Genomic DNA, 12,927 nt, shown 5'->3' on the forward strand with positions numbered 1-12,927 from the left:
TCGCTCGCAGTAGTGCAGTTTGTTCGGGAAGAAACGGAAAGGAAGGGGTATGAGGAAAATACAATGAAACAGCGCGAGCGAGCGTTCTTTTCAGTGAGAGCGCCTCGTGTATTTTAAAGGCATGCAAGAGAGCGCCGGTCTGGTGGTACAGTCGTCAACTCGAACGACTTAATAACATGCCCGTCGTGGGTTCAAGCCCCGAATAGACCGACCCCCCATAGGTAGTAGGACTGACTATCCTGTTATGGTACCAATAAGTCACTGAAAGCCAAGCCCACTTCACTACCCAAGTGCCACAAATCCACTAAACGACCACTAAACGGCTTCTAAACGACTCAAGTTCTCTACCTAAACGGAATATAGAAAGACTTCGTTTAGCAGACGGCAAACGACTCATGCATTCTAAAAATAGCGAAAAAGCTGGTGGCGCTCTCTGTTGGTGGGATACCCCAACCAGTTGAGCTTCATCGCTTGGAGGAGAGCTTTTTCATCTCCTCTGTACTGTTGTATGGTTTCGCATTGAAGTTATGCATCGCTAGAACTAGAACGGCGATACAATTGTTTAAATACTAAACTCCAAAGGAAACCACCAGCACTGAAGCAAGTGAGATTTGAGTATAGGTCGTTGGTGTTGATACCCACGTATCTGACCACACGACCATTCATATCGATTTTTGCTCAGAAACTTAGAAGGCTATATAGGTCATGATAAGATGAAACTTGTCGAAAAACATTGTAAGAAAAGGATGGCAATATAATGATGAGTTGTAATACGCCATCTATTGATCAAACCAATGAAGCTGTGGAGCTTTCATTTTTTTCTATGGATATTCAATTTGCCAGTCGTTTAAGCTTAATCTGTGGCGCTTGGGAAGTGGGTACAGGCAGGCCTTGACCGGCAGCGACTGTTGTGCCAAATGAAGAAGAAGAATGAGCAAGAGAGCGCATTCTCCCTGTGGTAGCGCTCCTTCCGCCATTCATTAATTATCAGCCCAAAACAGCGGACTTCGGATCCGATCTTGGGCCGGACCTCCACCGTGTGTTTCTACCTTCCCTTCGCCTGAAAATTTCATTCTCTTTGTCTGTCGGGTAAGCTTTAACCGCCAACAGCGAGATTCAAATTCAAATTTAAATGACTTTCTTTGACGAGAAATTTTCGGAATCCACGCAACTGACATTTTCTACTTATTATTGTAATCTTTCTTAATTTCGGAAGAATTAACTGAAGGCTGAAGAATTGCGTGTTTTCTGTTTTAGCGCTCAATCACGAATGACATCTCTATTTGACAGTATTGCCTGAGATACTTAAACCTAGGTGTGATCGCACAAACAAGATGTACATATAGAAAAGGTGTATGTGTAAGGATGTCAAGGTGTATGTGTGAGGTATATACAAATTCGAATTTCTAATTTCTACAGCTCGGCCATCCTGACGAGAAATTGACCTCAATTTTTCCTGCATATGTATAGCCCTACCCTTAATCTTAAGTGTAGCTTTATGAACATATTCCGATCAAGCTCCCCCCAGAGGCACTATCCATCTTCTCAACTTGTCCGACTCCAACACTCCATCATATGGTATTTGCGTCATTTGTATTCCATCGATATCACGTATAACATATCTGTCATTAGGTAAACGTTTGTGGATAACGTATGGACCTTTATATCTGGCAATGAGTTTTTTGTTTGAATTTGGTGTGTTATCTACATTTTTAATTACAACAAACTCTCCTTCATTGAATACGGGAGCAGGGCGATGGTGTTTAGCATGTTGTTTCTCATTATTTTGTTGTGATTTTAAAATATTGAATGATGCTTCTGCACGTATAGTTTCTAAATCTGAAAATGCTTTGTTTTTGTCTTCTAAATATTCGGTCAATATATCTACTGAAGGGCCTCGTTGGTTAACACCAAACAATAGCATAGAAGGGGAAAAACGAGTGGACGAATGAATGGTATTATTAAGAGCGTATTCTATAGATAGCAAATGGGTCACCCAATCTACATGGTCGGTCTGATTTGATAATTTGCTCAATATGGGACGAATAATGCGATTGACCCTTTCCACTTGACCATTAGCTTGTGGTGATCCTGTGGCATTCAACACATGGCTAATTCCGCGAGAAGAAAGGAAATTGGAAAATGCGGCTGAAGTAAAGCATGTACCTCGATCGCTAATTATTCTTTTAGGTCGACTGTAGTAAGAGAAATATTGTTTTAGAGCATTGCACACCTCTTTTGTACTAGTGGAAGTTGTTGGATACAATTTAACGAATTTCGTAAATGCGTCTATTACTACCAATAAGTATTTTTTCTTTAAAGATGATGTAGGTAGCGGTCCAAAATGGTCAATGTGCAAGGTATCAAATGGGTAAGGTTCTTTTTGGATGCTATGAAGGTTCCGATTATTTACTCTAGATGGAGCAGAGTGAATAATGCACTTCAAGCAGTTATTTATAAAGTTTATTATCCGTGTTTTTCTGTTAGGAAACCAATAATTCTGATCTATTTGGTTGCAACATTTTTCGGCTCCCAAATGACCTATTTGTTCGTGTATTGATCGTATCAGATTATTAACCATTTCTGTTGGCACGTATAATTTTAGCCTATTAGAAGGTGATCGTTTGAATACAATACCGTCTTGTAATTGGTAACCTTCGACATCCGTCGTCTCTAACTCTTTTTTCAGAGTTTGGATAAGCGGATCCCTAGCCTGAGCTACACGTATTTGGAAGTCAATATCAACATCATCGAAGGCAGCCAAATGTTCCAGTCGGCTTAATGCGTCTACATGACTCATTGCTAATCCAGGGCGATGTTGAATAATGTAATTATAATTCTCCAGGAACAGTGACCAACGTGCTATCTTTGCGGACGAATTTCTATTTTTAAGCGTTTCTACCAGAGAATTACAATCAGTCACTATCTTTATTGGAATGCCGTGTACATAGGTATGGAAACGTTTGAGCGCATATATAACGGCCAATGTTTCAAGCTCGTAGCTGTGCAATTTAGCTTCATCAGCCGAAGTGGTTTTGGAAAAATACGAAATAGGGTGATATCTACCATCATCCTGTTTTTGCAAAAGCACAGAACCAAAAGCTATCGAACTTGCGTCACAGTGAAGTTCAGTTTCGCGTTTAGGGTCGTATATGGCAAGCACCGGAGCTACTATCAATTTATCTCGGAGTGTTTCAAATGCTTTTTTACACTCATCATCAAAAATAAATGGAACATTGTTTTTCAAAAGATTAGTAAGTGGTTTTGCAATACTAGAGAAATGTGGAACAAACCTCCGGAAAAACGAAAAAAGACCTAAACATTGTTGTACCTGTTTTGTGTTCTGAGGAACAGGATAGTTTTTGATAATTTTTACATGATTATCGCTAGGACATATACCTGAATGATTGGCCTTGTATCCTAAGTAATCCAATTCATCGTAAGCAAACTTACATTTATCAAGCCGTAGCTCCAACCCATTATTTCGTAGAGTATGCAAAACTTCACTAACTATTTCAAGATGTTCTTTAAAGTCTTGAGAAGCTATGAGAATGTCGTCAATGTATACAACCAGCTTTTCATTCTCGATGAATTTCCGCAAAATTGTATTAATGAAACGCTGAAATTCAGCTGGCGCGTTTTTTAATCCGAAGGGCATACGCGTGTACTCGTACTGGCCGTCTGGAGTAACAAACGCTGTGAATTTAATTGAATCCTCGTCCATTGCCACTTGATGAAAACCACTCTTTAGGTCTAGTAACGTAAAGAATTTTTTATTGCCCAAGTGTTCTAGGCACGTCTCTATGAGTGGAAGCGGGTAGTTGTCGCGGATTGTTACTTTATTAAGAGGTCGGTAGTCGACACACTTACGAATTTCGCCATTTTTCTTCCTAACGAGTACCAGTGCGGAAGCATAAGGAGAGTTACTGGGTCTTATTATATTTTTCTCTAATAAATCCTTCACAATGACTTTTACTTTATTCCTTTCATCGAAAGAAAGTCGTCTAGGCTTTGTGAAAATAGGAGTATCATGAGTTAAGCTAATTCGCATTTTATGAGCAGATGGTATTATATGTTTATCCGGAAAATTAATGTAATTATTGGACACTATTGATCTTAAAGCAATGCCTTGTTCTTTAGAAAGATGTTCTCCAACATTTATAGTGCTAGCCTCATCGCTAATATTTATAGAACACATTTCAGAAAAAGTTGTGTCATATTGTTGTTTATGTTCAGATTTGTCTGATATCGAAATGAATTTTGAAGAAATATTGGGATCGGACAATTTCGAATCTTTGCATACCTCTGGTAAGGGAGCCCGGATCGAACTACGTAAAAGACCCAACGTTTGGAGCTTATGGTAAAAACCCGGTTTTTTTAAGTTCAGAATTTTATCTTTATTTAAATTCATCAGCATAAGTTTGCTGTAATGTTTACGGAATTGAGCGAGTGTGATGTTAAATTCTGATAACAAATCTCTCCCTACTATCATGGATAGGGACATGTAGCTTTTTGGTAAAATATAGAAATTGTGAATGAATGTTTGATTACGAAAACTAAGTTTTAGCTGTACTGTTCCAAGAGTTTGTAAATTCACATTTCCTATTCCTCGAAATCCACTTGGTTGGGGAGCGCTTAGTTTTGTAACCGGAACAATGGCTTCATTTATGAAGCTTTTAGAGCTACCGGAATCAAAAAGAGATGTTATAATTAACCCTGGGCTCCAAACATTGTTTCTCTTAAAAGCTACACTTACCTCCTGATAGGCCTCAAGTTGAACGAAGTTTCCATTTTCCCCAGAATCTAGATGCGCTGTTTCATTGTCGTTGCCCTGTACCGCAGCAACCGTTAGTTGACGTCTATCTGGGACAGGACAGTTGCGAATGACATGTGATGTGCTACCACATCGGAAACAGGAACCCGGAGCTCGGCGAGGTTGTGTGCATTGCGATGAATGATGTCCATGATTCGAGCAGTTATAACATCGAAGAGGTTCTGTCGTCGTTTGTCTTGGTGGAATCGGTCTCGGGGAAATGGTGTTGATGTGAGATGGGCTGCGGCGTTCTGGGTTTTTGCGCAACAGAAGATGGGATTCATATCGCTTAATGTTGTCAATCAGGTCGTAAATATCGCGGTAATCCTTGGTCACAAGGCTATCATAGAGAGGGTCACGAGAAAGTCCTCTGATGACATAAGTTATGATAGCCTCCTCACTCACGTGGCCTGACATTCCCAGCGCATTTACTCGGTATACATAGCTTGTGTACGACTCAGAAATTTTCTTGTAGACCGATGCTAATTGGCTATGAATAACGGCTTCGTTACAGCGATCAGGAAAAGCCTTTTTAATTGTGTCAGCGAATTCGTCGAATGTCTTCAAAGTGTTACGGAAGCCATTGTACCATTCGCTTGCTGCTCCAGTCAACCGACTGCCTGCATATAAAAGCATCGTGCGATCCTGCCATCCATATAATTCGCTATTGTAGCGAATCGTATTGATCCACTTATTGATACCGAGGCCGTCAGAAAATTCCGGTATCAAATGTTTCAACTCCTCGGGATGAACCAATCGACCATCCGTAAACGTCTGCCGCTGTTCCATTTCCATAATTTTTGCTCGTAGCGCCATTAATTCCAATTGATGAGAAGTTGCGTCGAATGAAGCACCTTGCGTCGAAGATGTCGGAGCAGCTTTGTCTTTCATCAAGATGGCTGCTGCTTCCAAAGCACAAAGAAGTTCCTCTTTTGTAAGCATTTTTCGGCACAAACGGTTTATCCCACTTCTGAATTGTAATCTTTCTTAATTTCGGAAGAATTAACTGAAGGCTGAAGAATTGCGTGTTTTCTGTTTTAGCGCTCAATCACGAATGACATCTCTATTTGACAGTATTGCCTGAGATACTTAAACCTAGGTGTGATCGCACAAACAAGATGTACATATAGAAAAGGTGTATGTGTAAGGATGTCAAGGTGTATGTGTGAGGTATATACAAATTCGAATTTCTAATTTCTACATTATGAACATTAAATTTTAACGGATAAAAAGTGCCAGGCAAACAAACGTGCATCAGCGCGTTAAGTAACAAATGTGGTTAACAATCCTTGAAATAGCATCCCAAGCGCCACAGATTTGGCTTAAACGACTGAAAAATCAAATAGGGTAACTGTACCAGTTTTCGGCAGGCTAGTGCAGCAGTTTCACAAAAGTTGCTCACACATCAATATTTTTCATTATTTTTCTTGAAAGTGTTGTTATTCTGGTTGATAAACTATCATATGTAATCTTTCTTAATTTCGGAAGAATTAACTGAAGGCTGAAGAATTGCGTGTTTTCTGTTTTAGCGCTCAATCACGAATGACATCTCTATTTGACAGTATTGCCTGAGATACTTAAACCTAGGTGTGATCGCACAAACAAGATGTACATATAGAAAAGGTGTATGTGTAAGGATGTCAAGGTGTATGTGTGAGGTATATACAAATTCGAATTTCTAATTTCTACAGCTCGGCCATCCTGACGAGAAATTGACCTCAATTTTTCCTGCATATGTATAGCCCTACCCTTAATCTTAAGTGTAGCTTTATGAACATATTCCGATCAAGCTCCCCCCAGAGGCACTATCCATCTTCTCAACTTGTCCGACTCCAACACTCCATCATATGGTATTTGCGTCATTTGTATTCCATCGATATCACGTATAACATATCTGTCATTAGGTAAACGTTTGTGGATAACGTATGGACCTTTATATCTGGCAATGAGTTTTTTGTTTGAATTTGGTGTGTTATCTACATTTTTAATTACAACAAACTCTCCTTCATTGAATACGGGAGCAGGGCGATGGTGTTTAGCATGTTGTTTCTCATTATTTTGTTGTGATTTTAAAATATTGAATGATGCTTCTGCACGTATAGTTTCTAAATCTGAAAATGCTTTGTTTTTGTCTTCTAAATATTCGGTCAATATATCTACTGAAGGGCCTCGTTGGTTAACACCAAACAATAGCATAGAAGGGGAAAAACGAGTGGACGAATGAATGGTCCCAAGCGCCACAGATTAAGCTTAAACGACTGGAAAATTGAATATCCATAGAAAAAAAATGAAAGCTCCACAGCTTCATTGGTTTGATCAATAGATGGCGTATTACAACTCATCATTATATTGCTATCCTTTTCTTGCAATGTGTTTCGACAAGTTTCATCTTATCATGACCTATATAGCCTTCTAACTTTCTGAGCAAAAATCTATATGAATGGTCGTGTGGCCAGATACGCGGGTATCAACACCAACGACCATTACTCAAATCTCACTTGCTTCAGTACTGGTGGTTTCCGTTGCAGTTTAGTATTTAAACAATCGTATCGCCGTTCTAGTTCTAGCGATGCATAACTTCAATGCGAAACCATACAACAGTACAGAGGAAATGAGAAAGCTCTCCTCCAAGCGATGAAGCTCAACTGGTTGGGGTATCCCACCAACAGAGAGCGCCACCAGCTTTTTTGCTATTTTTAGAATGCATGAGTCGTTTGGCGTCTGCTAAACGAAGTCTTTCTATATTCCGTTTAGGTAGAGAACTTCAGTCGTTTAGAAGCCGTTTGGTGGTCGTTTAGTGGATTTGTGGCACTTGGGGTATTATTAAGAGCGTATTCTATAGATAGCAAATGGGTCACCCAATCTACATGGTCGGTCTGATTTGATAATTTGCTCAATATGGGACGAATAATGCGATTGACCCTTTCCACTTGACCATTAGCTTGTGGTGATCCTGTGGCATTCAACACATGGCTAATTCCGCGAGAAGAAAGGAAATTGGAAAATGCGGCTGAAGTAAAGCATGTACCTCGATCGCTAATTATTCTTTTAGGTCGACTGTAGTAAGAGAAATATTGTTTTAGAGCATTGCACACCTCTTTTGTACTAGTGGAAGTTGTTGGATACAATTTAACGAATTTCGTAAATGCGTCTATTACTACCAATAAGTATTTTTTCTTTAAAGATGATGTAGGTAGCGGTCCAAAATGGTCAATGTGCAAGGTATCAAATGGGTAAGGTTCTTTTTGGATGCTATGAAGGTTCCGATTATTTACTCTAGATGGAGCAGAGTGAATAATGCACTTCAAGCAGTTATTTATAAAGTTTATTATCCGTGTTTTTCTGTTAGGAAACCAATAATTCTGATCTATTTGGTTGCAACATTTTTCGGCTCCCAAATGACCTATTTGTTCGTGTATTGATCGTATCAGATTATTAACCATTTCTGTTGGCACGTATAATTTTAGCCTATTAGAAGGTGATCGTTTGAATACAATACCGTCTTGTAATTGGTAACCTTCGACATCCGTCGTCTCTAACTCTTTTTTCAGAGTTTGGATAAGCGGATCCCTAGCCTGAGCTACACGTATTTGGAAGTCAATATCAACATCATCGAAGGCAGCCAAATGTTCCAGTCGGCTTAATGCGTCTACATGACTCATTGCTAATCCAGGGCGATGTTGAATAATGTAATTATAATTCTCCAGGAACAGTGACCAACGTGCTATCTTTGCGGACGAATTTCTATTTTTAAGCGTTTCTACCAGAGAATTACAATCAGTCACTATCTTTATTGGAATGCCGTGTACATAGGTATGGAAACGTTTGAGCGCATATATAACGGCCAATGTTTCAAGCTCGTAGCTGTGCAATTTAGCTTCATCAGCCGAAGTGGTTTTGGAAAAATACGAAATAGGGTGATATCTACCATCATCCTGTTTTTGCAAAAGCACAGAACCAAAAGCTATCGAACTTGCGTCACAGTGAAGTTCAGTTTCGCGTTTAGGGTCGTATATGGCAAGCACCGGAGCTACTATCAATTTATCTCGGAGTGTTTCAAATGCTTTTTTACACTCATCATCAAAAATAAATGGAACATTGTTTTTCAAAAGATTAGTAAGTGGTTTTGCAATACTAGAGAAATGTGGAACAAACCTCCGGAAAAACGAAAAAAGACCTAAACATTGTTGTACCTGTTTTGTGTTCTGAGGAACAGGATAGTTTTTGATAATTTTTACATGATTATCGCTAGGACATATACCTGAATGATTGGCCTTGTATCCTAAGTAATCCAATTCATCGTAAGCAAACTTACATTTATCAAGCCGTAGCTCCAACCCATTATTTCGTAGAGTATGCAAAACTTCACTAACTATTTCAAGATGTTCTTTAAAGTCTTGAGAAGCTATGAGAATGTCGTCAATGTATACAACCAGCTTTTCATTCTCGATGAATTTCCGCAAAATTGTATTAATGAAACGCTGAAATTCAGCTGGCGCGTTTTTTAATCCGAAGGGCATACGCGTGTACTCGTACTGGCCGTCTGGAGTAACAAACGCTGTGAATTTAGTTGAATCCTCGTCCATTGCCACTTGATGAAAACCACTCTTTAGGTCTAGTAACGTAAAGAATTTTTTATTGCCCAAGTGTTCTAGGCACGTCTCTATGAGTGGAAGCGGGTAGTTGTCGCGGATTGTTACTTTATTAAGAGGTCGGTAGTCGACACACTTACGAATTTCGCCATTTTTCTTCCTAACGAGTACCAGTGCGGAAGCATAAGGAGAGTTACTGGGTCTTATTATATTTTTCTCTAATAAATCCTTCACAATGACTTTTACTTTATTCCTTTCATCGAAAGAAAGTCGTCTAGGCTTTGTGAAAATAGGAGTATCATGAGTTAAGCTAATTCGCATTTTATGAGCAGATGGTATTATATGTTTATCCGGAAAATTAATGTAATTATTGGACACTATTGATCTTAAAGCAATGCCTTGTTCTTTAGAAAGATGTTCTCCAACATTTATAGTGCTAGCCTCATCGCTAATATTTATAGAACACATTTCAGAAAAAGTTGTGTCATATTGTTGTTTATGTTCAGATTTGTCTGATATCGAAATGAATTTTGAAGAAATATTGGGATCGGACAATTTCGAATCTTTGCATACCTCTGGTAAGGGAGCCTGGATCGAACTACGTAAAAGACCCAACGTTTGGAGCTTATGGTAAAAACCCGGTTTTTTTAAGTTCAGAATTTTATCTTTATTTAAATTCATCAGCATAAGTTTGCTGTAATGTTTACGGAATTGAGCGAGTGTGATGTTAAATTCTGATAACAAATCTCTCCCTACTATCATGGATAGGGACATGTAGCTTTTTGGTAAAATATAGAAATTGTGAATGAATGTTTGATTACGAAAACTAAGTTTTAGCTGTACTGTTCCAAGAGTTTGTAAATTCACATTTCCTATTCCTCGAAATCCACTTGGTTGGGGAGCGCTTAGTTTTGTAACCGGAACAATGGCTTCATTTATGAAGCTTTTAGAGCTACCGGAATCAAAAAGAGATGTTATAATTAACCCTGGGCTCCAAACATTGTTTCTCTTAAAAGCTACACTTACCTCCTGATAGGCCTCAAGTTGAACGAAGTTTCCATTTTCCCCAGAATCTAGATGCGCTGTTTCATTGTCGTTGCCCTGTACCGCAGCAACCGTTAGTTGACGTCTATCTGGGACAGGACAGTTGCGAATGACATGTGATGTGCTACCACATCGGAAACAGGAACCCGGAGCTCGACGAGGTTGTGTGCATTGCGATGAATGATGTCCATGATTCGAGCAGTTATAACATCGAAGAGGTTCTGTCGTCGTTTGTCTTGGTGGAATCGGTCTCGGGGAAATGGTGTTGATGTGAGATGGGCTGCGGCGTTCTGGGTTTTTGCGCAACAGAAGATGGGATTCATATCGCTTAATGTTGTCAATCAGGTCGTAAATATCGCGGTAATCCTTGGTCACAAGGCTATCATAGAGAGGGTCACGAGAAAGTCCTCTGATGACATAAGTTATGATAGCCTCCTCACTCACGTGGCCTGACATTCCCAGCGCATTTACTCGGTATACATAGCTTGTGTACGACTCAGAAATTTTCTTGTAGACCGATGCTAATTGGCTATGAATAACGGCTTCGTTACAGCGATCAGGAAAAGCCTTTTTAATTGTGTCAGCGAATTCGTCGAATGTCTTCAAAGTGTTACGGAAGCCATTGTACCATTCGCTTGCTGCTCCAGTCAACCGACTGCCTGCATATAAAAGCATCGTGCGATCCTGCCATCCATATAATTCGCTATTGTAGCGAATCGTATTGATCCACTTATTGATACCGAGGCCGTCAGAAAATTCCGGTATCAAATGTTTCAACTCCTCGGGATGAACCAATCGACCATCCGTAAACGTCTGCCGCTGTTCCATTTCCATAATTTTTGCTCGTAGCGCCATTAATTCCAATTGATGAGAAGTTGCGTCGAATGAAGCACCTTGCGTCGAAGATGTCGGAGCAGCTTTGTCTTTCATCAAGATGGCGGCTGCTGCAACGTGGTTTCCATTGTTCGTCACTTCGTCTTCATCTGCACACACTCTTTGAGGAATGAAATTCTGGGTTGATTGTTCCTCCATTTTGTTTTTCGGTACACTTTGCTCGTACAACATGCGTAGTTGTGGTAAAGTTGCTTTCGGAGGCACTTCGATGTTAGCAACTTCCAAAGCACAAAGAAGTTCCTCTTTTGTAAGCATTTTTCGGCACAAACGGTTTATCCCACTTCTGAATTGTAATCTTTCTTAATTTCGGAAGAATTAACTGAAGGCTGAAGAATTGCGTGTTTTCTGTTTTAGCGCTCAATCACGAATGACATCTCTATTTGACAGTATTGCCTGAGATACTTAAACCTAGGTGTGATCGCACAAACAAGATGTACATATAGAAAAGGTGTATGTGTAAGGATGTCAAGGTGTATGTGTGAGGTATATACAAATTCGAATTTCTAATTTCTACACATAGTATGTTACAATTTTTTTTTTTGCCGGTTCAAAGCCCTTTTTCATAAATATTCGTGAAAATGCAAACATTGATATTGCTCCTATTTTCGGCAGTTTGTTCCTATTTTCGGCAGGCTGTGTTCCTATTTTCGGCAGCGCGAATACGGGTCAGAAAATGTTTGTATCAATGTGAATATGTACAAAAAAATGTTTAAAGCAATTTAACACTCTTACTTTCCTAAGATTGGTGTTAAAAAGCACTTTAATTATTAATTTTATGTTGCTTATTTTGGCCCGTTTTGACAGCCATTTTGATGCGACGTTTAAACAGAGCAGCCATTGACAGTTTGATGGTTATAGCGTACGGTGCGAACTGGCTTACAAATATTTATTTTTCTCTTAAGTTAGTGCATTGTTTGCCGTAAAATTGGTGATATTTGGTACAAGAAAGGTCATATTATGTGTCGACATACGCATTGTAGTGTTCTGATCAATTTTAAAAGGAATATTCAGCCAAATTCAAAGTGTGTTATTGGTCCGAGTTTCGGCAGGAGCCCACAACATTGAGCTGTCAAAAATGAACATTTACTGTGTACCTATTTTCGGCAGCATTTAAAGTGAAAAATAACCTGTTTATCGCGATTTTAAAATTCCGAACAAGTTAGAATAAATTAAATAAGCATAAAATCTTTAATATATACCACTTTTTCAATGTTTTACTGTTCTGATTCTCTTAATCACAAAACCTGCCGAACGATTGGCTGACAGCAAAGCTGCCGAAAAAAAGCCCAATTTATTTGATATTTTGGAAAATACGTAATGAAATGGTGTGAAACTTCGTATGTGAATATCAAATAAGTACACCTTCACTACAAAATTGTATTTTGTGAAATTTTTTACCGCATTTGTGCAGAATTTCACGTTTTTAGCTACCCTGCCGAAAATAGGTACACTGCCGAAAACTGGTACAGTTACCCTATCTGTGATTTTCGGTAGGATAAGTGGAAAATCGGTAGTTTTAGGGCGGTCATCTGTGAATCGGTAGGCATATAAAAAATCTGTAGGAATACAGATAAATCGGTATTT

The 12,927-nt window shown here is 39.1% G+C and overlaps 1 protein-coding gene across 3 annotated transcripts; it reads right to left on the bottom strand.

Moving 5' to 3' along the window:
- Positions 1 to 4,311: 4,311 nt before the first annotated feature.
- On the bottom strand, positions 4,312 to 12,370 carry LOC120959319 (uncharacterized). Of its 3 annotated transcripts, none has more exons than XM_049607220.1 (2): positions 10,432 to 12,370; positions 4,312 to 4,682 (listed from the first exon to the last, which is right to left on the bottom strand). In XM_049607220.1, exons 1-2 carry the CDS (start codon positions 11,596 to 11,598, stop codon positions 4,677 to 4,679), a joined length of 1,173 nt encoding a protein of 390 aa, XP_049463177.1. In that variant the 5' UTR covers positions 11,599 to 12,370; the 3' UTR covers positions 4,312 to 4,676. The 3 variants fall into 3 exon arrangements, with proteins under 3 accessions (XP_049463177.1, XP_049463178.1, XP_040238552.1); XM_049607221.1 differs by lacking the exon at positions 10,432 to 12,370 and adding an exon at positions 4,757 to 5,706; XM_040382618.2 differs by lacking the exon at positions 4,312 to 4,682 and adding an exon at positions 7,676 to 10,357.
- Positions 12,371 to 12,927: the final 557 nt, after the last annotated feature.

The sequence above is a fragment of the Anopheles coluzzii genome, chromosome 2 (assembly GCF_943734685.1).
Source record: "Anopheles coluzzii chromosome 2, AcolN3, whole genome shotgun sequence".
In the NCBI taxonomy this organism is placed as follows: Eukaryota; Metazoa; Arthropoda; class Insecta; order Diptera; family Culicidae; genus Anopheles; species Anopheles coluzzii.